General features: G+C 35.9%; 1 protein-coding gene across 1 annotated transcript in view; it reads left to right on the plus strand.

Moving 5' to 3' along the window:
• Positions 1–693: 693 nt before the first annotated feature.
• Positions 694–26,518, plus strand: part of FNDC1 (fibronectin type III domain containing 1) — an 85,165-nt gene continuing 59,340 nt past the window's right edge. Inside the window, exon 1 of the mRNA XM_072409319.1 lies at positions 694–924. Coding sequence (XP_072265420.1) covers positions 828–924 — 97 coding nt within the window. The 5' untranslated portion in view covers positions 694–827. The remainder of the gene's footprint in view (positions 925–26,518) is intronic.

Below are 26,518 nucleotides of genomic sequence, written 5' to 3' on the forward strand. Positions count from 1 at the left end.
CATGCTTGCGTTGGACTTTGGACATGCTTGCGTTAGGAGGTATGCATGAATACCTGAATAGTTGTGAGATATTCCATCAACCAGATATCAGGTCAGGGCATTGTTTTTTAAATTTTTTATAGCACCTGCTATGTGGTTCATTTGACATAATGCTTTTATTAATGGTTTAATGAAGGGGATAGAAGCAAACATTTATAAGTAAATTGTCAGCTTTACTGTAATGCCAAATTTTTGTAGTACCTAAGTGATTCCTTACCCGGTAACCCTGAACAACCTTGCTTGGATCTTTCTAGCCAGCGCTAGCTTCTTCATATTAACTTAGTAGGTCTTATTTGGGCAAGTCAGGTGTTCTTGCCAGAAATCTATATAAACTGAATTTCTAAAAGAAAGGTGAGACTTGCCCCTGTCAAATAATTATGTGTTCTAGTTGGGTTGTGTTAAAGAAACAAAATAGTCAGATTTTAGTATGTATTAGCATTCATGCATATAATCTTTCTTCACATCTGGCTGTAAAGCTTCCCAATGCCTGGAGAGAAATATCACAGCTCATTTTACACACTTTACTGGGCCAAACAATACACTAGATGGTGCTCTGTCTCTTCTTATGTAAAGAATGTATCATTTCCTTCTCTACACAGCTAAAATGAATTAAAAAAAAAAGGAGAGCAGATGGAAAAGGGAAAGGCTGACACAACTTCAGGATGTATTAGAAGTAGTGTCTGGTGCATTGTCATAGAAGGAATTTCTTGCAACTTGTCTTTCAGTGCTTCTTCTTCTCCTGTCTACTTTCTCCCAACTTACTTTGTCTGGGTGTCTAATGTAAAAGGATGGCTCAAAGGAATACCACCAAGCAAATACCTGCTTTCCTCTCTCTCCTGGCTCTTATAAGTTTGACTCTTCTAGACACATCAGCTGCAGTACCAGGTAGGACATGGCAATGTATATATTCTGTTTTTTTTTTTTTTTGGTACCTGAAAATTTCATTTTGAGATGCAACAGTACTATGTATAAGTGCATCCATTTATATCATAAACTTGTTTAGGTGTGTGACCTGCAGTTTATTCATAGTGCTGAAAGTTTTTGATTTACCTAAAGTTTTTGCACTGAGCTATTCCATAATGGTATATTATCCAATATAGTAGAGGAGACTTCAGTGTTGTGTCTTAAAAATATAAAAATATAAATATCCAGGGTATGGTCTTACCAACTGAATCTACATTTTTGCACTTTTTTATATGGTCACTGCACCATAAGACAATGACAACTTGTTTGAACCTGTAAGTGGAGTTCTATACCAATTCATTTTACTTTTCCAATACACCACACTACTGGTTAGCTTAGAAAAAAAAGCTGTGGAGTGCTTCAGGTGTCTGTAGTCTAAGACTTTACCAGATGTGCTTTACCAAAAAAAAAAACACTGTATGCAAAAAATAAAAACTCACATGTTTGGGTGATATTAAAGCATTCTACCTGTAGATGCATGATTTGTCTTTATCTCTCCTCTCACCTTTATTCTCATCTAAAAGAATGCTGAATTGCTCAATAAAATCTTGTGTTCCCTCCAAAATGTTATTCTACTTGCCACTTCAATATTTGTGATGTGCAGGATTCAGCTTTACAAAAATGTCACTCTTTAATCTGGACCCTTCCAAATCATTCACCACCAGGTCCAGCAATGAATATTCCTAGAATATCAGGTTAGATAGCTGAGGGGGACATATTGTGTCACAGTTCTTATGGCTACTACCTTTAATGTCTATTAGTACAACAGCACTGATGTTACAACACACAAAAGTATACAATTTTTGTCTTCATCACATGTCTGCAAGAATTGTCTTGGGGCACATCTTCCAAAAAATTCTAGACCAACTTTGTACATCAACTACTGGCAAAATCATTAAGAACTGATATGTTACATGTTATTGTTAACTATTGGCTTACTTTTATGAAATATGTTTTAATAATGGTTTGTGGTTTGCATACACAGTATGCAAAACTGCTTTTGGATATATCATCCAACCATTCTAACTTGGGTGCTAAAACAGAGCTGCAGCTTTGAGCTTGGAAAAAAGAATGCTGCAGAATAATGCACAGTGTTTGTGAGAGCACCATTGGCCACTGTGTTCAAAAATTCACATTAAAAATAAAAAAAAAATAAAGCAGACGGATATAATATATAAATACAAAATTCAGTATGAACAAATTCAGTAAAAAGTAATTATAGGATAGATGTTTCTCTGCCTGCAACTATTAAAGTGGTGTTTGCAGTGTCAAAACTATAAGATCAGGGCCACTTTATAGCCCCCTTATTTATGCCCTACTTGTAACGACTTCTTACTGTCTCCTAGTCAAATGTATACCAAAGAGGAATATGTCAGGTAATAGGATGTTATATCAAGGCTCTATAAACTAATACTAGAGAAAGTTGCCAATGACCAGTGAAAGGAGTCTTCCCTATGTTCCCTTTGTATCTCTCATACTTGGGCATATGGCATCACAGAATAGATCACGTGACCAAACATAGGAACGCATTTCTCCACTCTTCTGTTGTCATCTGCAGGTCAACAAATTGTGTAATTTTGCTTCAGCTCTTATCTACCAAGCATATTCTGCTTTGATTTTTAAGTTTTTATTAAATTTTGTTAAATAACCCAAGGGGGCTTTGATAGGTTCCATTTACCCCACCACCCCACAACAGAGGTCAGGGTCTGTTGCAGTAATGTCTGTTCCTACACAATGGGCCTGATTTACAAACGTTCTCCAAGACAGGAGAGGATGGACTATCATGGAAGAACCAGGTGATTCAGAAAACCTGGAATGGATTTCCTATTTGCTATTGGATATCATTTTCTATTAGTTGGCAAATATGTTCGATCCTGGAGCAGTTCCATTACAGATTTTCTGGGTCACCCAGGTTCTCCCATGATATTCTATCTTCTCCAGTCCTGGAGAACTTTAATAAATCAGACTCAATAAATGTACACAATGTATTGGCTGGTCAGTCTTTTCCCAGAGGGGTATATGGTGACGGTAAATGGGATAGTGGGACCCAAAAGTAGTTTTGGTAAACCTAAATGTCAATACTGTACTGTTTTAACAAGTTTTTATTGATTTGCTGATTTACTCATTTAGTTATTATTAATAATATTAGTAATATTAATGATAAAAAATTACACAGGATTTATACAGCGCCAACAGTTTTCAGTCAATGTGTGTTATTTGGGATCTGTATAGCAAAATCACACACGGATTTAAAAATAAAATATTTATTTATCTGTTTTTTTTTCATATAAGAGACTTTTCTATGGCGATACTTTAGTAACTAGAAATACATTCTGGCTAGCTAAAGAAAGAAATGTGTGAAATAACAATCATGGGCAGACAGATTGAGCCTCTTCATGCTGCAGCAATGATCTCAACATGGTTTATTTTTTATGGGTCCTACAGTACCTGGAAAGGTTATTCATAATTTCTGCTACTGCAAAAAGCAGAAAGCCTGTAAAAAGATTTGTATTAGCATAAGGTCTGGAAGATCAACACTTCTAATAGAGAGTAGCAGAAAGCAGTGTGGTTTTAAGGTTCAAAGTAATGTAAATGGGGATGACAGCTGCTACTGTGTCAGTCTGTTTTTGTGCTCAGTTCTGCTGTAAAAGGATCCACTTTTTAAGCTCTACATTGCAACCCCCTACTGGAAAGTATTTCCACATATCCATCACTCTACCTCCCTGGTTTATGCTTAGTTCTGGTTCTAAAGCAACTTTTATTAACATAACTGATACAATATGCAACTGAAAGAAACGGGGACTTAATTGGCACATTTAAACATAAAAAAATTTGTTATTTGATTTTTTACATGTGCCAATTTCCCCTTGTGCCAAGTCCCCTTTCTTTCTGCATATTTTGAATTGTTACAATACTGTGGAGATATGGCAGGCAATTATTGAAATATTGAACTAAGCAGGTGATCAACACATCCTACCAATTTCAATACCTTTAAAATTATGCAACTGTCCTGAATGTTAGCTTTGGAAACCATTGTTTTGTTTGTGAAAGTCCATTTTATATAAAATGGACATTAAACTGACTTACAACTCTGGGTCCCTCAAAGATAGTTGTGTTAAATGATAACACTTTTACTGGTAATCTTTGCTGGAGCTGTGACACTGAGCTGGCCTTCGGTTTCATCTCTTGTTTTCATGCCCAGGTATTGTTCCCTTCCAGGTTGAGGTTCACACTGTCTGGTCCCAATTGGTGGCCTCCTTGCTTAGCATTGACCTTGAGATCCATTTCCCAGGGCCACTGATGTGGGAACTATCCAAATCCCAGAATGTATTAGTAGCTCACATCTTAATGGTGTCCAAATGTCTTATCACCATGGAATGGAGGTTGGCCTTCCCCCTAACATATCATGACATATATGGCCATATAACTGGTATTAAACTAATGGAACTTCTCAAATCTCATACTAATGATTGGACAATGACATGAGGACTGTGGAATCAATATGTTAAGATTTTTCCCCTCACCAGAGAGGACCCCTAGCCTCTAGGCTGGTTTATGCACAGATGACATTCTCTTTTCTTTCTCTTCTCTTGTTGTTTAACTCTGTATTCTTTTATATACCTCTAATAGTCTACTACAAGGACTATAAAGTACTCTGTAGTACTGATTCTTGCAGTTTAAATTTCTAAATTGATAAGTTTATTGGAATATGGGCTGCCATTGGGGTGGGAGTATCCTGCTGGTATTATATTTGACAGTTTTTATTTTGATACTTTTATTGATATGTGCTTTTTTTTTACACTTTTGCATTTGTTATGCCTATTATTTTACATTTATGTACATATCCTTCTATATTTTTTACTGTTTGTTGTTTCTGTTCTATACATTAGTAAAAACTTACGTTCAATTAAAGAATGATTGGATTTCTATATTACAGCATTATCAACAAAGACTGTAATACTACAGTTTATTGGGCATGCTGAACCACCAATGAATGTACAAAATAGGAGACATATATTGTGTTCTTGTTAAGTGGTTTGAATGTTTCCTTGACATTGACAGTTTAGTCTTAGATGCTTGATCCCAAATGGGGCCACAGAATCAGTTTCTTCCATCTTTGGAATATGTAGTTCATTCAAGGCCACATTTTGAGTTACATCAGTGACTTGAAATGAACTTGAAAATTGAACATAGTCGTTTACGTATCAACAGTGGTTGAATGATTTTTTTATCAGTTCATGGGACACCTTCTCTGCTTTAACATGAATCTGAAACTAAAACTTTTAACATTTTTCCATTTTACTCAAAACTAAAAGCAAAACTCCTCTCTTGTTTTTATGATTGTTGTGTCCCTGTTGTGGAGAATTACCCCTCTATTTATTCTGGTGACCACTGTAACCACTGTAACCAGAACAGAAAATAATAGAAATTTCAAGTTTTACAGTTGCCACTGAATTAGGAAAAGAGGAGAAATTTTCCTCCAATGGGAATATTTGATCTAGTAACAATGATCTAAGAGGAAATTTACCCTCACTTAAGAGAGATTTGCTCTGCGTCGTCTATGACAGCAAGGATAGGGAAATTTCCAAGTGGTACACAGACAAAAAGCTAATAATCTTGGCATGCAACTAAGAATCTTCTCCCTAGGGTCCATCGGCACCAGAAGAATTGGGCATCATTGCACAACATTGTCCCAATGCAAAAGCAAGACCATTTGTCATATAACTTTAGTTCATAGCAATGCAAAGTGTGCTGAAAAAAAATCATGGTAAATTTTAGCACAGCACATTCCAACAAGCTACTGTGCATTATAACAGACTGTAGCCCACATAAATTAAGCATGCCTTCTATGCAAAAATCCTGCCATCTTCATGCCCCCTTTAAATAGGAGTTAAAAGTTAAGTGCAATAAAAACAGAATATAAACAAACACTTGCTTACTATAGTCCAATTACCAACATAGTCCCAAAGCAAGAACAAGGCAAATTGGCCTATGTCCCAGAAATCGGAAGAAAGTGAGTAATTATTTAAATTCTTTATTTCGGACTCTTTTTGAAGGCACCAGGGGGCTGGCAGGGAAGCAGACTATTTCTATTTGCATAAAAGGTCTGTTAAATTTTCAAGACAAAAATGCACATTTACAACTCATGTCACTTGTGTTTCTTCTCACATAGATCATAATTCTCCTGCTTCATACCAGACATCTTCATCTCACTACCCTGTTTAGATGGAAAGGGCCACCTCTTCTCAGACATAAACCAGGGACATTGCCATTTTTTGTACTAAGATGCTGATCCTGAGATGATACAGTCATGTAAATCCTGATACCTGTGCAATTCATCTCTCAGGTCAGCCCGTTTCTTGTCTTGTGACTTGCAGTCTAATCATGAATAGAAAGAGAACTGAGCAAATAACCCCTTTCGTCTGCGACAAACAAATTAAATCACCTAAACAAAATGGACTTCTAGGTTCTGGGGCCTACTAACCATGACAATAGTTTTTAGACTTTTAATAGTGCTTTTGTGTTCATTTGTCAGCCTATGACAATAAAGAAGCATTATTTAAACCATTATATCTAATAAAAAGTCTTATATGTTCTTCGATGCTTTAAAAATAATTTAGGCAAAGTTTAATAGAGTTGTGTAGGCTCATTTAATAAAGGAGTCTAAAACTTCATGTGACATATTGGGCCAGATTTAGTAAAGCCTTCTAAGACTGAAGAAGACAGACTATCAAAGTAGAACCTGGGTGAACCAGCAAAGCTGGAATGATCTACTCCAAGTTTGGAAACCTTTTCTTAAGAATACCAAATCATTTTCGAGAAATCTATTACAGGTTCTCCCACACTAGTCTATCTTCCCCCGTCTTGGAGAATTTTATTAAATCCAGCCTATTGAGAGCATAGTCCTTTTATGTATCCCATTATGGAAAAACAAATTCCTAGTAACTTTGAATACCCAATCATGTGCAGATAAAAAAAGGAAAAAAGAAATGCCTTTTGGGTGTAGTGTTATTGCCACATTAAATGAGGTTTCTATTTGACATTTAAGCTGTGCATTACGGTATATGTTGTTCCTGTATAGGAAGGTACACTCACTGGACACTTTATTAGGTACACCTGTTTAACGATTTACCGCAAATATCCAATCAGCCAATCACATGGCAGCAACAGAATGCATTTAGGAACGTAGACATTGTTAAGATGACCTGAAGTACAGGTGACTTAGCACATGGCAGAGTTGTTGGTGCCTGGCTGGTTTTGCGTATTTAAAAAGCTGTTGATCTGCTGGTATTTTTACCTACAACCATCACCAGGATTTACAGAGAATGGCCAGAAAAAGGGAAAATATCCAGTTTCCTGGGTGAAAATGCCTTGTTGATGTCAGAGGTCAGAAGAGAATGGCCAGATTGATTGAAGCGGATAAAAAACAACAGTAACCCAAATACGACCTTGTTACAATCAAAGTATGCAGAAATAAATCTCTGGATGGACAACGTGCCAAATCTTAAAGCAGATGGGCCACAGCAGCAGGAGATCACAGCGCGTGCCACAACTGTTTTTGAGAACTGAAACCCGAGGCTATAATTTTTACAGGCTTGCCAAAATTGGACAAAAGAAGACTGGAAAAATGTTGGTTAGATGAGTCTTAGTTTGTGCTGCAACATTCAGATGATAGGGTCAGATTTTGGCATCAACAACCTTAAAGCAAAGATCCATCCTGCCTTATATGAACTTTGGGGCCTTAGCACCAAATGAGCATCCAAAAGCTACATTAGTATTATTATGACTGCAGTGTACCTAGTTTCTGATGGCTACTTCCAGCATAAAATGTCATGTCACAAAGCTCAGCTCCTCTCATACTGGTTTTTTGAACATGACAATAAGTTCACTGCACTCAGATGGCTCCCACATTCACCAAATCTCAATCCAATAGAGCACCTTTGGAATGTGGTGAAATGAGAGCAAAAGGTGGTCAAACACGGTACCAGCAAGATGTACCTAATAATATAGTTGCTTTAGTATATTTAGTATATTAGTATTTTATTTTGGTGCCTTATTCATTTGCATTAGTTGTATAACTTTAAAGTTTGAGCTCTATTTTTAAATATATATAATATATGTGTGTTAAACCCCCCCATTGATTGATAAGATTGCTTTTGAAATGTATAGTGGTTAAACCTGGCCAATAACTCAGCATGGTGATTTAGCTGCTGTAACACTTGTTCTTTCTTGGTGTTGGAAGCAGTGGGATGTTTTGATTAGGCTGCTGTGAATGGAAGTTGACACCAGTGTAGATCCTAAAATGATGTACCTGGCACATATTCTGTCCATCTATGGCTGCTGCCATATACACCTGTAAAAATGAATCAATGCAATAATCTGAAGCATGGTTGAAAAGTTAAGTGCGTATAAATAACCAGACTGAAAAGAGGCATATTTGAGGTGAAATGGAAGACACATGGATTTGGTTCCAAACGAGGGACATTCCCTTCAAATTAGGGACAACTGGAAGGCATGCATTATAGAAAATGGCTTCTATGATTTTGGGGTAATAAAAAGGAGTAGTGATACACTAAAAAACAGGTTCCGTTCATTTTACTGCAGTGTAAATGAGCACACAATGTGATCAGCAGGCAAAGATTTTATTTTTTTATTTTTTTCAGGCCAAAATTTACAAAAAAAGCAAGAAAAAGAATGTATACCATAACCTTCTAAATGCACTAATATGAATGTATTTTTACAACACAAAGTGTGATCCAGACTGACTGTCTTACAAAAACTATAATTTAGTTAGTTCAGTAGAAAAAAGACAATAATATATAACAGGTGTTGGACAAGGATGGATTTTTCCATCTGTTTCCACATGCTTGGTTTTCCACAGGTTATGAAGACACTAAATACTTATACTTTTTTAAAAAATAAATTTGCTTGCATTAGCAAATATACTAATGGAAACACTGAAAACTAAAGTTTAGTAAGATGTTTGGAGAAATGACAAGGGCTCAGCTATTCACCAGTTTCTGCAAATTATTATAAAGAAATACCATCTGACTATTTTTTTTTTCTATTTGGAGTCTAGGTTATATCCAAAAACTCACATGAAATATAAATAGTACTATCCATTTCAACGCCTTGAAATGGGCGAATATGCCTTGGTCCTCTTAGTAAGAGATTGGGTGAATGTTCTTTGAGCTTGGCTTAACGTTATATTTTAGTCTTCCACCTAAAGGGTGGGTGTTAACACTTCTGATGGATAAATGTTAGACTATTGCCTCCTAGGATTTATTCTTCCTTTGCTACTTTCTCCTCAAGTTAAAGGTTCTTTGCATAGTTTTTTTTCAGAATGAATGTTCCTAACATGTTATAGTTCATACAGTATTACATTCCCTAAGAAGAGAACATAGCTTGAGGACAAAAGTTGAATATTGGTATGATGACATGTAACCCTAGGAAAAAACTTAAATATACAGTTGAAATTTGGTTTAGGTGGTTTGCTGTGATTTATATTAACATGGCAGCAGATAAAAATGATCAGTTCCCTCAAATCACAAACTGAAGGTAAAAAACAAAAAATTATAAAAATTGAAAAGTCTACTTACTGCCTTGTCTATACATACTGGCCATGTTTCCAAGGCCATGCAGTCACTAAAGTGTAAAAATAAATAAATACATAGATTGAAAAAAATCAGTAGGATCAGAGCTCTCCAAAGCAGAGCAGTGGTCGAGCTCTTGTGTAGTTTGGCAGCACTACCTAACTGTCTTCTTTCAAAGACTATCATGGTGCTAATATGTTCCAGGATGTGATATATTTCTACTGTAAAAAATTCAGGTTAGTTTCCCCACCCTCAAATAAGTAAACTTAAGTAAAAATAATTAACAAGGATCCTCCATTATTCCTTTCCCATGTCTGGTCTTCTGTAATGAATATACCCAGACCAAGAAAAGGTTGTAGAGATAATCTCATTCATTCCGAGGCTTTCCGCTGCAAAATAATTCATGATTCTTGTGTGGCGTCAATATATTAGGTACTATAGTACTTGGTAATCTCTTTTAGAATTATATGTAGCAATTCCCATGCTTTGGCTGACTCTTTGACTAATTCATAGAAAACATTGTGCTTAATTTAATTTCCAAGTTTAAGCATCAGATGAAGTAGAGCAAATTCTGCAACAAAACATGTTCTTTAATCAATTATTGTGGTTGAGAGTTTATTGTTTATATGGCACTTAACTTTTCTTGTTTTTGTGGTTAAAGGTTTCTAACCAATACTTGTAATCATCATGTTCAAGAAACCAGTGTGAGATGATCTGAGCTTTTTGACATAACATATATATATATATATATATATATATATATATATATATATATAAATAACGTTGATTTGGCCATTTTAGATTTAGGGTGCACAAAGCACAGTGGTCACTTGTTGGCCCCTATCTCTTATCCTCCATTAAAGTTCATAGAAAAGCATGTTATTTGTCTGAAACACTGTACATACTAAAGTCCAGCTTTTTAAGACGAAAAGAGTGGTGAGCTGTCATCTTTTATTTGTAAAGTAACAATTGAATGCTGTGCCACTACATCGTTAAAGGACAAGTTTAAAAAACAGTCTTTCTGTGTGGATCTTAAAAAATTGTGTACTACATTAAAACGCTGAGGTTTACATATTAAATAGGTTGGGGCTGTTCACATAGCAAAGTGAATTTTCCTTTTTCAAGTAATATTTCACTTAGCTTCATAATTGCAGTGAAAATACATGTGCACAGAATACCCAATCATGTAAAAAAAATGTAAAAAAAATGTTTGATTTTGCATGATTGGGTGGTTGAAGTCAGCAAAGCTTAACCTGTTTTACAAAGCTAAGTTAAATATCTCTTTCAAGTTGATCTTTTTTTTTGCTATGCCAACTGCCTTTAGTAAATCAACCCCAGTATACCTCAGTATCTTCAGTAGAGGATATTCTGGGGCAGAATGTGGAAGCACAAAAAACAGACCTATGCATGTTTGCTACCATGTCTGTGAGATTTGCTGTTTGTTTTATTTGGCTTTTGTATCCTGTAAACTAATCTTTGATCAACTGAGTTTTTGGCTTTTAAAATCATACAAGACAATGAAATGCTGATCCATGAACCACTTTGAGAAATCATGACTGATTTTCCCATTGCAGTCCAGCTAACTTGTGCCAATACAAGGCCACATAATCACTTCAATTTGGCAGAAAGCACAAGTGATAAATATAAAATCATACTGATGGTCTTGGAAGAGTCCTATGACATTATTTCTCCTTAGGTGTTTAATTTCTGATTACAAAGTTTGATGTGTTTTGAATCAAGCCAACTGCGAAAAGAGAATATTGACACATAGCATAACAATGGATAGAACCAAGTATGTCTAGTACAGGATTAGTTTTTGTATGTTGTTTTAATGTTGTATAATCCTCAATTGGCATCAGACTCCAAGTTTTGTATCACTTTTTCTTAGTGCAGATTTTTCTTTAGTTTTATGTTTCCCTGATAAATATGTAAAATGCTTTGAAATTCATTTCTTAAACTACTCAACCACAATTTTGTGAAAATTGAATATATTGCAACTTACCAGTCCATGTGGTGGCTGGCATTTTCTTATTTTATTCCTTATATTTTTAGCCGGCAATCCTCTGTGTGTCTATGGTGGGAGCAAATATTTCACACACAAGCAATACTGCAAACATGTCTGTCTATGTTCATCTCAAATACATGATAGTTTGACTTGATTAGTAGTTTAGAAAAGATTATTTTTGCCATCCTTTTCAGCTCACAGAAAATGTCAAGGACATTTTTAGCAAGATCAACAGGTATTTTCTGTACTTGCTGAAAATATTTGTAGGCTGAAAACTAATACAGCCACCAGATTTACAAACGGGTAAAGTGCAATATAACACATTTTTGTTTTTGGTGTTTAGATCTTCTAGCAATGGATGAATGTGTTCAAAGGCCAATTAATACTATCAAGCATACAAGACAAGATTATCCATTTAGTTTACCTTAATACAATTTTTTGTAAAATTAAACACCAATTAAATAGTCAAAGATACTACATCATGGTAAGTAGTGGAGGAGCAAAGTTTGTTTTCTTGAATGTGATTTGTGAAAAACTTTTTTACTGTATCACATTCCTGTGTCACATTCACATTACCAAATATAATTTTAATCTGATTGGTCACTTTGGGAAACCTCTTAATACATCAAGTTTGACATTCAGTATAGGTGGGCGCTCCAGCATAAAAATATGCTAATTTCATGACCACCAGATTGCCAACAAAAGGCAGGGGAGGACGTTGGTGTAGTGCAGCAACACTTGATCAAAAACTGAACTGCCAATAAAGGTTTGTTATACTATAGTTCTTTGACAATGAAACCTAAATTTAATTTAAGGCCGTTTAAAGAACCCAGACTGTTGTCTGAATAGATGTGCATTTAATTTGGCAGTCATGTTCAGCATTTGATTGTGCTATAAATTCTGTTATCCTGTTTCTAGAAATTCAGTTTTAAATAGCTAAGTCTGATTTTCTGTCACTGGAAAGTCTGTTACAAAATATAACTGCTGGGTTACTCAGTTCTCATAATACAGTTAAAGACAAAACTTGTGTGTTCATTTCTTATATTGAAGCCTAGTGTAGGTAAGGATTAAAAGCATTGATAGGTGTTATTTTCTTTTGACATTTTTCTAATGTTTTGAAGGATTTGGCTTTACTTTTTGCCTTGTTGGAATTATAGGAAGTAAGCCAAAAATCCCTTCAAATGAGGTAAATCCCCTTTTGAGCAGTTGTTACCCAATTCCAATGTCCCAATGGTTATTCCCCTTTATTCCTGTCCTGATAGCTACTCAAACTTGTGGCTGTTCTTTTAGTTTTAATATTAAATTTGTTTTTCAAAAAGAGTGTTAAAAAAAATCTCAAATAGTTAAGAGAATTTGACATGTTTGCTTTTTTTTATTACTTTTTTTTTTACATTTTATGATACACCAAAGAAAATGTAAATTGCTTTTATGAATGTAAGGACCCAATCCAGCAACAGTACTCACCAGACACCAGTCCCCCAATCTAATTCAGCATTCATCACCTATAGCAGCCCCCACTCATCCTCGGGAGACTGGTTGTGTCCCCCAGCACACGTTTGCCCCCAGGACATGCTGGTGCATGGGGAAAGGCTGGCAGAGGACCAGGAGCCCACAGATAATGCATTACCAAGATTCCAACAGGGACAAGTCCAAAATACCCAGCAACCCTTGAAAGTAACAATTGTGTTTGTTAGTGTTTTTGTTAAATGCAACACCCTTTTTAAAAGGGTGCAGCACCACGACCTTAATTCTCGATCGCCTAGGCGATCAAGAATGAATGAGAGCGCAGAGCCTCCTGGGATTCCTACGTCATGCATTCTAGGAGGTTATTGTCTGCGCCTTCTGAGCATGCCCGAGCATCTCGGGCATTCGCAGTAAAAGCCCTTTCATCAATAGGGAAAAAAATTGCTGATCTCACGCATGCCCAGTGAGATTAGCAAGTTTTTTACCAATCTACATCACCTGATCTCGCGTCTGCACAGTGCAAAATCAGGTGAAGCAGGAACAAGAACACATCAGAGGAGAAGATGATGGCGCTCCCTCTGTGCCAGGCCGAAGATGGATCCTTTAACGATGCAGGACCCAATGGAAGAAATCTACCGAAGGACAGACTGATCTGCAGGATTGAAGGTAAGTGTGATTTTATTGTTTTGGGTCAATTTTAGGTTTACTTCCGCTTTAATCAGACAACATTATGCTACCAGCAGCTCGGTGAGATCCCAAAGCTGGGTGGGAACAGAGCTCCACAAGACAAACACTGCATGATATTTGAGTTTGCTATGTCATATAGAATGTGCCTGTACAGTATTTATGGCTTGCTCTAGTCAGTCAGGGATTGCTGCAATAAAGATACAGGCCGGAGCCTGCATTGAATTATAACTGGAAGCCTGCTGTCTGGTGTTTGGACCACTCTGACACCCCACTGCAACGGGTGATCCCACAATGGGTATATATTTATTTAAAATCCTGTAGCTGTATTGCCTAACAACAGTGGGGTTTCTAACTTTCCTGTGGTGCCTGGCAGGGCTGTGGATTAAATTACAAATACTTTGGTAGGTGAAACAGTTACCATACACATGATTTTCCAGTTCATTTAGATGGATGTCTTGAGTACAGCTTTAATATTATTCTTTTTAGCCCTAGCTCTGTAACATATTTATTATAGATATTCGTATCTTCTAGTGGGAATGGCCTCATGAGCAGTGACGTTGCCAGACAATCTGTACTTACTCAACCATAATATTTGTCTAAAGTAAACCATTATCCATCAAATCATTTTACACAGTCATTTATTGACCATGGTACTTTGTATTCATGAACGTATTATGTTTCACAACATATTCTCCTCTGTATACTTGGGTCCCAAATAATAGCTTGATTTTATAATTTTAGAATTCAAATCGTCCCTATTATTATGGTCATCTTGTAGAAGTATTTTTTAACGACTTGCTTATTTTCGGTCTATTTATTATATATAAACCATACCATTTGTCTTATTCCCACTTTAGGCTAAAGCTGTTTAATAAAAAAAATAAACATTTACAATACAGTAAATGGAAATTATTGTGAATTTGATTGGAGCCCTAGGCATCATTGTAGATGAAAAAATACCAGACCTCCCCTAGCACTGCTTTCTGATGAACAAATTCTTTCAGCTGCATTGCGCCAGCCCACATAATTTAACAGTTTTTTGGAAGCTTGTTTGAGGTTTTAAATAGCTGTTGGCAAATACCATTAATACTTCATTGGAACCAAAACGTACTCTTGCCAGCTCAGAGTACATTATTACAGAATCATGTGGAAAATAAAATAGGTTCAATATAACTGTCAGGGTTTACACAAAAGATGTGCATATTGCTGTGATTATTTTATAAGACATTGCTACATCACACAGATACATATGATACACATTACAGTGTCTGTTCAGTTTTTTCAAATGACCGGGTTTGTTATAGGATTGTGTTTTTTATTGAAGACATAAGCTATTTAGCAATATGAGCAAAGTGTATGCATGTAGCACTATAGAGGTAATTCATTTTTTATTTACTGGAGGACAAAACTTCTGCCTAAAGGCTATCATCACCACTTACATTATAGGATGCCAGGTAAAACTAAAGACAGCTAAAGAAACCCCGCTGATGGCCCCCAAACTGGGTACCCATGAGACGGTTACAAATACAGTCTACTGGCTAGCCAATGTATCCAGCAATTGGGTTTGTGAATCATATACTTCAGGCTACAAAATATATTTTCTTACATCACTGCCACATGGGTTTTAGCCATATGCAGAGGTTTTTGCCTCCAAATTGCACCTCTTGCCCGAGTGGTTGTTGGATCTACTGTACATCTGGCCATTGGGGCGTTGTTTTCCTATGAACAGGTTTCAGGGTTTTTACCCCCCAAACCCTTTCATGATGTCCAATAAGGGTGGAGTTTGGACTTTCTTTAAGAAGACAATAAATATTTTGTCATAGGCCTAAAGTTCAGGGCAGTGTGGGTTTAGTTGGTAGTGGCATTCTTACATCAGGGGAAATTCCTAGCATTCATAGACATCAGAAATACATACTTTCACAAACTTAACTTCCATGGGCACTTGATCTAGCCAAAGTTCCCTAGGTGTTCACAGTGATATGGTTCACATGGATCTTGAATCTTGTAAAATCCTTGTATACTTTGTGATTTTCCTTGGAGTACCTGGGCCTCAATTTTGATACCAGTCCAGCCAAGATGTTTCTTCTGTTGAAGAAACCATGAGTGTATAGTCACAGGTGGGCCTATATGTGTTTGAAGGTGGTTGTCTAATCACCACTTGTGCAAGCATTCAGAAGCTGTTCTGTTAGAAAAATATATTTCATCAACAGTTCATAAAGAACGTAGGGGGAACATTACTAAAGTTGGTGTTTGAAGGATTGAGTGCATTGAGTAATGGGACACCTGTCATTAAAATTAAAAAAAAAAAATGATTTGCAAACTTATTTTAAGTGTGGAAATTTTTAGGTAAAATAGTTTTCCTGAAAGTTTGTAAAATTTGCCAACTTTTACCTAGTTGTCCTGACTGTTCTGCCAATAATCTGTAATCCCTCAGATGCAATTAAATTGATTGGCTTCCATCTAAAAAAAAAAGTGGGCCTAAACTGTGTTAATGACATATGACAGGAGACATGGTAGGGACAATGACATATGACGGGATATGGTAGGGACATTGGATTGTGGGCCCCATTGAGGGACAGTTAGTGATATGACTATGGATTATGTAAATCCTGTGTAATATGTCAGCGCTATATAAATATAAGTTAATAATATTAATAATCTACCCTTACTCTCCAGATGTGGCAGCGTACACCTATGCTAATTTTAATTGCAACGTTTTATAGGCAGCAATTTCAATGGCAAGTCAGTTTGCAATTTCTTGGAAAGAGTAGTCTGCTGTTCAGTTTCTTGTCCCAAAGATGATGGTTTTAAGACAGAAACTGTGTCTTTCGTTTTTTTCCCCCTGTGACATTACCAAGGTGCTTCTACCAAAATAGCCCCCTATGTGACTGTTGTGTGTGGCCGAATACGTTTGTTTTCCTTTTTTTGAATGCACAGTATGGTTTGTATCAAACTAATACAAAGGAGTAATAGGAGACCAGGGGGTATGTTCACCTTCACTATACCAATCTAAAAGACGATTAGGAATTTCTGTCTTATACAAAATTAGGTAGGAATAGATAAGACTAACTGTGGAGACAGTTTCATCTTAAAATGTGGTCACATCCCTCTATCTCAGTGCAATGTGGTTTTATTAGAGTGTAAAAATTAGCTATGGAGTGTAATACCTAATTAATACTTATTTTTGTATTTTTTTATTTTTGGTTTTCACCTTATGCAGTACTAGATTGGAATTACTTTCTGGTAAAGTTATCTGTAGCCTAATGTGAGTCAAAATATATATATAGTTTAAATATATATGTATACATATTGAAAACGTCCTAAAATGGTGAGATTGTAGAAGCTGCACCCCTTCTGCTATAAAATTTTGCCCTGGGGATTTTTGCTAAATTCTAATTTCACTGTGTACTACCCATGAAAATATTATTTAGCAGCTGCTATTCCTCCTACTATTAGTAAAGTTTAAACTGTTTTGCTAAATCTGGATTTATTATTGGAGCCCTGGAGCATAGGAAGTGGTGGGGTAACTAACTGGCAAGTTTGCTCTTGACATAGCCTTGCAGCTTTCACATATGCAAATTAATTTAATGAAGACTTCTGTTTTTCAATTTAAAGCACAATGGACAAGTTTCCCTGGTTGCTAAAGTTTGGGAAACTTTTTTGTAGCTTGTGCTCCCAAAATGTGTGATCATGTAAATTTTAATTTGGTTAAAGTATATCTTTTAATAAGTATCTCTAAGTCTTCCGTAAATACAGAAAAAATGGTGCAGTCCTGCATTTATCATTTCCTTTTTACAGATACAGCAGGAAGTAAGATAAAATCTATCTAAAGGAGGGTACATCAGAGAGCTGTCACCAGAGCAGGTCTTGCTTCCTAGTCTTGTAACAACTTTAAAATGTTGGATTTTTCATTACTTTCACAGCTGTCTTCAATATAAGAAGGTGATTTCCCTAATGGGGACCCAAACACTATTTTGGGTCATATACCTGCATTAAAACGAAGCATCCAAATTACATAGTTTTCTTGTGTCAATTCAATGTGTTTGGATGTTGTACATCCTGCTAAAAAGTTTGGTCCTTGAAATACATTGCTGCAGTCACAACAAAGCGCTCCCTGTACTCAAGGTGCAATGCTTTTAAAAATGGGTTTTTATATTTGTGGTAAGCCTGGTTTAATTTCACCATATATAGATATTAAATCCAGCTTCTAGCATGGAAACTGGTGTTACCCAGTCACAAGGAGACTGAGACTGCTGAGACTGGCATGCTGAGAAAGTCTTTGTTTGCTTAGATTTATTAAAAAGCATAAAGTGAAGGTGCTGGTTGACAAGTCAGTTTGGCACAAACTGGCAGTTTGTCTCTTGACAGGTTGTTTTGTAAAAATATAAATGCTGTTTTTTATTAGACCAGTATATATATATATATATATATATATATATAAATATATATATATTACAACTTATATTACACATACAGTATGTATGTAAGGACCCACTATATATGAAATGTTATGTGCTGTTATGTTAATTATTTGTACATTGAATAAAACACAGAAATATTTAACCTATTTTACTTGATTGTCTTGTCGAGACAGAAAGATCCTGTCTCCATATCTTTAAAATCTACAACAATCCTTCTATAAGGTTATATGTAAAACTACCTTATTTTATTAATTTAATCTTCCTAATATTATTATTGGTATTGTTATACTGAACAGACCTAAGGTAATAGCTAAGTTCAGACATTTTGGATATGTATATCCACCTAAAAAGAAGGAAAACTTAGGAGGAAAGAGAACACAGGGACATGGTTCTGAATGAGAGACATTCTTTTTAAATCATAGACAGTTGGAATGGCAGAACACTTTATGATTCCAGCAGTGAGGCTCTTTCAGGTTTCAGAAACCTGCTTTGTTAACACTTTGTGTGCATGCCTTTGTTCTAATTAGTAACTTTATATTTGCACAAATAAATAATTTCTGATCTTGCCTGTTTGTTTGCTAACATAATGTATATAATGTCCGAATTCATGCTGTATTCTTCAGTCCCTTTTATTATTATATTGTTATTTAGGCTAATAGGGATGTATTATCTATAGTTCTGATACATACTAGTGGGTGTAGGGTAATATTACGCTGCAGCTAAACTCTCTATAGCAGGGGTCGGCAAACTTTTATGGCCACTAGGCTATTTCAGGGGTGGGCGGGAGCACACTAGGCCGGACTCTGAGTCCTGCCATGGTAAATAGGGGAGCAACAGCAAGGAGGCGGCACTGGAGCTCCGGCGGCTCCTGCTCGGGTAGACCCTAACACCCCCTGGCAGATCCGGCCGGCAACCGGCGGCTCCGGAGCCTTGCATTAGGCCAGATTGGCCAGGGGGCGTTAGGCCAGAACGAAATACTGGCTAGGCCATATCTGGCCTAAAGGTTATACATATGTATACATACATGATACACAGTTTAGCTGCAACATGATACAGTCTGCCAATCAACAGCCTTCACAGACAGATGATGGGCACATGCTATCAGATTTGCAGATGATGCTTCTTGTAAGCCTTCAGTCTTGAACAAATAGTAAATACAGTATAGTTGTCCAGACAAAAATAACAAAAACAATATAATTTAAATTACACCTACCAACACTGATTGACAAATAAGCAATTGTGTTTGAGTTCAACTTTTAAAGTTTATTTAAGTGTGTGCTTTGGAGTAATTGTACAGAATTTAATAATTGTACAGAAATTAATAATTAAAATTATTACATGGGCAGCAAAGTGTATTAACATTGGAAGGGATTAAAACGTTTGTGCATGTTTTGGAAGAGGTCCGTGATTGAGGATACAGCAGAAAAGGCTATTTTATTTAGGCGGAAGTGTTTACTTTTACATATGTCCAAATACTCAGTGAGAATCAACTCTCTTAAAGCAGAAGTAAACTGAAAAAAAACTTACTTTTGCAGATCCATAGATTCCTCAGGAGGTTTCCTGGATCAGGTCCTGCATCATCCTGGAATCTTCCTTCGCACCGGCGTGGAGGAAGGGTGTTGCCATCTTTTTTGCTCTTTTTCCACCTTCTGCTTTTGTCACCCAATCTCACACTGCTCAGACGCGTTATTGGGGGAAGTAGTCTGCTGTAGATGGGGAAAAGAAGATGCCGATCTCACTGCGCATACGTAGGATCAGCATTTTCTTTTTCACCATTGAAGAAAAAGCCCCATCAGTGCATGTCCGATGTCAGGCATGCGCTGAAGGAGCTTTTTCTTCAATGGTGAAAAAGTAAATAATGATCTCACCTATGCTTAGCCAGAAGCCTCCTGGGATGCCTGACGTATGTAACCAAGGTGGCTCTTCATTCCGGTTCTGTCTTTAATGCCACGGCAACAAAAACAGAAGGTAGAGGCTTTACCCTTTTTTCCCCCCAAAACAAAGGTAAAATTTATCTTTAATAAAAGGGTTGTCTACCTGTTTATATGATGTAAAAAATTTTGTTTAGCTCTGGTTTAAGCAGTGAGAGTAACAGGAAAGCCGTTGGTGAGATGTGCTTTGCAGCAATAATTTGCTCTTTTGCTATCGTTTTCCTGTGGGCAAGCTAGGGGCCATTTCAGACCTTTGGTGAGCCACAGTGTTCTGCCACTGGCTCAACCACAATTTCTGCTCATCCCATTTAAGTAAATAGGAGAGATTGGGAAAAATGCACTGCAGCCGTATGCAAATATTGTTACACGTGGTGTGATTTGCCACTCCTCGGTGCACAGTTGGAGGTGCCCCCATGGGTTGCCAGCTGTGTGGTTTCATATCACAGCTGTGAAAAGGCCCTAAGTCCTTGAGCTAAGTAAAACATTCACATACCAATGCATAGAACAGATACCTTATTTTATCACAGCAATGATGGTTCATAGATAATGTTCCTTTGTATAGCATATTGCTTACAGTGTTTGGTCTGTTTTAAAAAATGCAATTGTGGCTATACCTAACCATTGCCAGATGTAGATGTTTAACATGTAATTATTGTATTTACCGGCATTTTTTCTGTTTTGGCAACAGAAAGTGCTCATTTAAAACAATAAAACCTTGCAAATGTTCATTTACTTTTCTTTCCTTGGGGGTTGGAATTATTCATTCATTTTTTTTCTGTTTCAAATGATGAGAAATAATGATCTTTTCTTTAGGCACTAGACACTTTTGTCTATTATAAATGTCTTAACTTTTATTGACAATTTTTTTGTTTAATGATACATGGTTATGACAATAAATTGCAAGACCTCTTCCAGATCTGTAGGCACAATTTGTTGGCTATGTAAACTTGTGCATAGCTGTACTTAAAAGTTGCCTTCTATGTGACCATACGATAACAAATCAGTTGATAAATAATAAATGAAATGGTCATTACAATAGTTCACTATACTAAATATATTATAGGATAGAACTGAGATCACATGTGAAATTAGTAGAAGGAAAGTCTATTTAGAAATGATAAAACATAGGTTTATTCTCAGACAAGCAAAAGGCAACTGATCACCTGGTCTTGTTCATCAGTCTATAGGACTGGCAGTGAGGTTGCAGTGCAGTTACTGCTTTGTAACACCAGAGAACTGCTGCCTTTGGGTAGATGGTACATGTAGATCAGTGTTTTTCAACCGCTGTTCCGCGGCACACTGGTGTGCCTTGAGAGATCTTCGGGTGTACCGTGGGAAATTATCCAATTTCAGTTAATTGGTCCCAAAATGATTTATTTACTGCAAAAAATGTGTCTTCATTTGTCTATACCAGCGATGTATAGTGATAGGCAGAACCAAAAAAAACTCTTCCACTAGATGGCAGCAGGTAATTTACGTGTCTGACTTTTTGGTGGTGTTCTGTGGGATTTTTCTAATTGTAAAATATGTGCCGCGACTAAGAAAGGTTGGGAAACACTGATGTAGATCAACTTGTGGCAGTCCAATAGAGAATGAATGGGGGCAAAAATGAGTGTTGCAGGTCTAAATCTATCTTTAAAGAGGTACTAAACTGAAAAGTACTTAAAAAAATACACTTACCTTAATCCCGCAGGGCAGTCTGATCCATCCGGGGGTGTCCTGCATCGGGTTCCGCATCATACCGACATCTATCCCTAAGCTGGCGCTCCCGGTTCTTTATCGTACATCACCTGATCAGGTGACGTAGGATGGAGAAAAAACTTACCTCCTGGGATGCATGAAGTAGGTATCCCAGGGCGCTTTGCACTCCCATTCATTCTCGATCGCCTAGAATGTTGCTCTTAAAAAAAACAACAAATTTTTACCTTATATAAAAGGGTTGTGTACTCTTTTTTGTAAAGTGAAATTTGTGAGTTTAGGTACGCTTTAGGTATGGAAGCCGCCATAAACATTACCCTAATAATATTTATTACACCACAAAACTGCACCACACCATGCCCTGTTTTATGTAAACTTTTTCAAACCAAAGTTGGCAATTCCCTTACCAGAACTCTTATTGAAGTTAGAAGGTATTTGAACAAGGTTTCAAAAGAGTGTATTACAAAGCAGGTAATGTTGCAAAATTGTGCACACATGTTTGAGAAACTGGTAGCCCAAAAAACAAAAACAGCTGAATGCAATCTGGAGACATTAAAAAAGCCAGAGGAAGTTTCTAGCAGAAAGTTAGCGCAAAACTCTAAAAAGTAAGGGGAAATCACCTCTTAAATAGTTGTCAAAAGAACAAGTTGCTACATGTGCTACAATTAAATTAAATGCCTCTCATCTTTTTGTAAATTCCCCTTCATATTCTATCCCAATAGCAGAGGACTCTATGACAAATTGAAAGGTATAATCTTCCTAGCAAGAACACAAACAGCAATAACAACAGTTACAACCATTCTGTCACTATGAGACATAAAAACTTCTATGAATACATATAAAGTTTCATTTCGTTTGTTACCATGCTGAATTAAACTTAATGCTGATTTCTGTTATTACGAATCATAGCCCCTATTTTCATAACTATGCAGACCTATGTGGCAGAAAGTGTTTGTGTTATTTCTGTTTCCAAGAACTGTACTAAATAAATGAAAAAAATTGAAAAGGTAAAAAAAAAGTGGGTTTGCTGCTGATAAGAATGATGCAGGTCTTACTTTTATCTAAAACTGAAACAAGAATGTATATTTGCTATAGGAAACAACACAATCTTTATATTGTTTTCCAGCATTTTTTATTCAGTTTTTTATTTAATAACACATGCAAACATTACTATAAATAGTGTAGTCTATGGCAACTATCCCTGTTATACCTTTTATTAGGTCTTTGTAATATGCCAGTATAGTGTTAAGTATTCATGTGTTGTCCTGTCAGGTTGCTTGAAGACATACACTACAAAGGACATATTATAGCTTCATTTCCCTTAATCCTTTTAGTGGTGATATATGTACTCATTTTTTATTAACAATGTTAACCTGCTGGCAATTCAAGCACGAACTTGTCCTTTTCTTACTAGAAGGAATATGTTTTTGTCAAGCAATTCATATTTGTATGTAACTTTTTCATTGAGGTAGCACATTCATCTGTCGTACTCCTTTTGCACATTTTGCACTATATAATACATTGATTGCCAAAACTGTTCAGTGCTTTAATATACTTTAATATTACTTTAACTTTTTTTTTCAAAATATTTTTTATTGAGGTTAAACAGTAATAAATATATGAAAACTTACAATTCTTAACATAATGTAGAAACGTAGCAATTTAGGCTTACGAACAGATATTTGAGATACCATACATATTGTAACAAAGAAGAAACCCACTAAAATGACAAGAGAAAATCAAATACATTACTTATGATTCTCACCTTTCAACTAGAGAAAACCGGACCCAAGGAATCTATTATATGTTCATAGGAGGGTCATTTACTATTACTCTTCCAAGATACCATGTGGTAAAACTATACCAAATCATCTGGGATTGCCAAATATACCAAATATATATATACCAAATTTTATTAACAGACCTTCCACCAAAGTGCAGAAGCCAATTTTAGCCAGATATTTTAAAACTATCATTCAACAAGATTTCACCCATGTCTAGGTGTCAGGAGTAAAGTAAATATAATTTAAAAACATTTTCTCTTAGACTTTATCTTTAGACTTTTAACGCTGCATGCTGTGTAAATTGAATGAGCTAAACAATGGGCCTGATTAATTAAAGCTCTCCAAGCCTGGAGAAGCTAGACTATCTTGGGAAAACCTGGGTGATTCAGCAAACATGGAATGGATTGCCTAAAAATCATTTGCTATTAGTCACAAATGTTTTCAGTTCTGGTCAAGATCCATTGCAGGTTTTTTGAATCACCCGGGTTCTCCCATGATAGTCTATCCTCTCTATTCGTGGAGAGCTATAAAAAAATCAGGCCTAATAAGTTTGTGCTGTTTTATTAGAACCGAATTGAATATCTAATGTTTTGTTTAACATTAGTCTCCTGACCCACTTAGAACAGCTCACTACCTATGTTGCTAATATCTCAAAGCTTACCAAGTAGAACAGCGGTATGATTTCAATAAAATACAATGCTTACTTTAAAAGAATCTAGGCATTCTACCAGCTCTCTAGTATAAATAAACAGTGGGTGCTTATAAGAATTTGTTGGAAACCAACCCAACTTATGAGCCTCTGTTATGACGTTTGAGGATCTTTGGGGATTAACGTTGAACCCTAGCCACAAAAGTTTCATTTCAAAATAATACATAATGGCCACAAAGAATATACAGCCACTTTTCTAAATGTCAAAGGAAACCCACTTAATACCTTGTAAAAGTATCATCGTCATCATCACGATCGATGCCACACATAACATGTGAAGAGAACAGAACTGTGGAGTGGAACCATCCTACCTACCCAGTGCAGGCTAACTGCAGAAAATTATAGGAAGAGGCAGATATAAGAGGAGTCCCCTGCATAAGGCAAGAGAAAAGCAGTGACAGATCTGCACAAAGGAAATTGTAAAAACTGAATTAATGTAAATTTTTAAACAAAATGTCACAAAAATAAGTAGAAAAACACATACAGATTTTATTTAGACAATATTTTCCTATCCATGAGTTTGGCTTTTATTTAAAATGCATATAGTTGGAAGGGACAGGGATGACTCGTTAAAGCTATTTTACTGCTATTATAGGCATGTAAACCTGCAGGACTTTAAAAGTTATAGGTTCTAACACAGAAACACATGGAAAGCATCCTTGTTGAATTAATACAAAAGACAGTCTGGGACTATACTTATAAAAGGATAGTTGTGATTCTAAATGTTTTTTAACATAATTACTTGAAATAAGGCACCATATTACTTTTTACTGTTTTTACTATTTTACTTTTGTGTGTGACACAAATCACCTTTTTTATGATTCTTACTGAATGTAACAAATGATGTTATCAGAAAGACATTCTACAACCTCTGTTTGCATAATCTTATCTCCAGGAGTTTTAAATATGACCGATCAGAGATTGACAATGCTGACCAGTTTATGTTGTAATCTAACAGACAAGATCAGAAACACCATCTACAAGTGTTGTGTCTGTGAGTGTACTCCATTATGCAGTTCATTGTATATCTAGTAGTAGTTAGTCACATTAAACTGAACTTGTTCTTGTAATGTATTTAATTTCGTAGCTTTCTGTACAACTTTACTTGTGAAGTTTGTGTGAAGACACAAGTTGAAGTGTGTGACAATGACTCTTCTATTGAATATCTGTAAAAAGAACTGCAGTATACGTGCAGAAAGCAGTAGTTGCAGCATGTAATAAGGGTTTCCAAAAAGGATTTTTAAATGGAAACCAGTTAACAATCATATTATGCAAAGATGAAGAACTATAAGTAAAAAATGTGGGCAACTTCAGTTTGAATTTGAGCTCTGGGTAACTTTGAGTGAATACATTACCACATATGGTCAACAATGTATCCCGGTTCTCACAATCTGCATTTTTTCAAATCATAGATTACAAAAATTATTGAGTGTGAATATACAAAGCATTACATTTGAATAGTCTGTGAACAAAGTTTTTACTGTGATCTTTATTAAACCCATAGCTCCACATACAACATTTCCTCTTAATATGTATTTTTAGATTCTCAAGTCTCTCCAGCATGCCAAGGTTTATAATACAAACCATATTTCCTTTTATACTTGTATTGAATGATCACTCATTTCAGGTCTATTTCTTATCAATTTCTTCTAAAATAAAGGGCTCTATTTATAAAACAGAGACTCTGATATTCCCTTAAACACTGGGAATCTTCCAGGTCAATATGGTTGATTATGTAAAACATAGCTTTCAAGTATGTTAATAAAAATAAAAGTTGAATAATATGGACCTAAACTAATAGGTTCCCCAAAACCATGTCTTACAACAAGCAAAGCCAAACACAGCACAATGCCAACTAGCATATGCATAAATTATGTGTTTGGTTATATATAATAGAAAATCCCAGCAGAATGTAAAATAGATGAACCACAATCACAAAAATCAATTTCTGCTCATTCTTTGAAACATAGTTGAAACATGGACACAGTCGTGCCCTATGGCACCAAAGACCAGAAAGGGGCGTTGACATAGGGTGATTTATGGATAATTTATTGCTACCTTTTAACTGATCTCCATGTTATTTTAATATGTTTCATAGTACAATACAAATTGAGGTAATATGCCTAACCTTTAGTGCTGAAAAACCACATTTCTTTAGAGAAATATACATGTTTTTCAAATAAAATATTATTGTTTCATAGTTGAAAGTGCCTGCTGAAGTCT

Source organism: Pyxicephalus adspersus, chromosome 4 (assembly GCF_032062135.1).
Source record: "Pyxicephalus adspersus chromosome 4, UCB_Pads_2.0, whole genome shotgun sequence".
NCBI classification, from domain to species: Eukaryota; Metazoa; Chordata; class Amphibia; order Anura; family Pyxicephalidae; genus Pyxicephalus; species Pyxicephalus adspersus.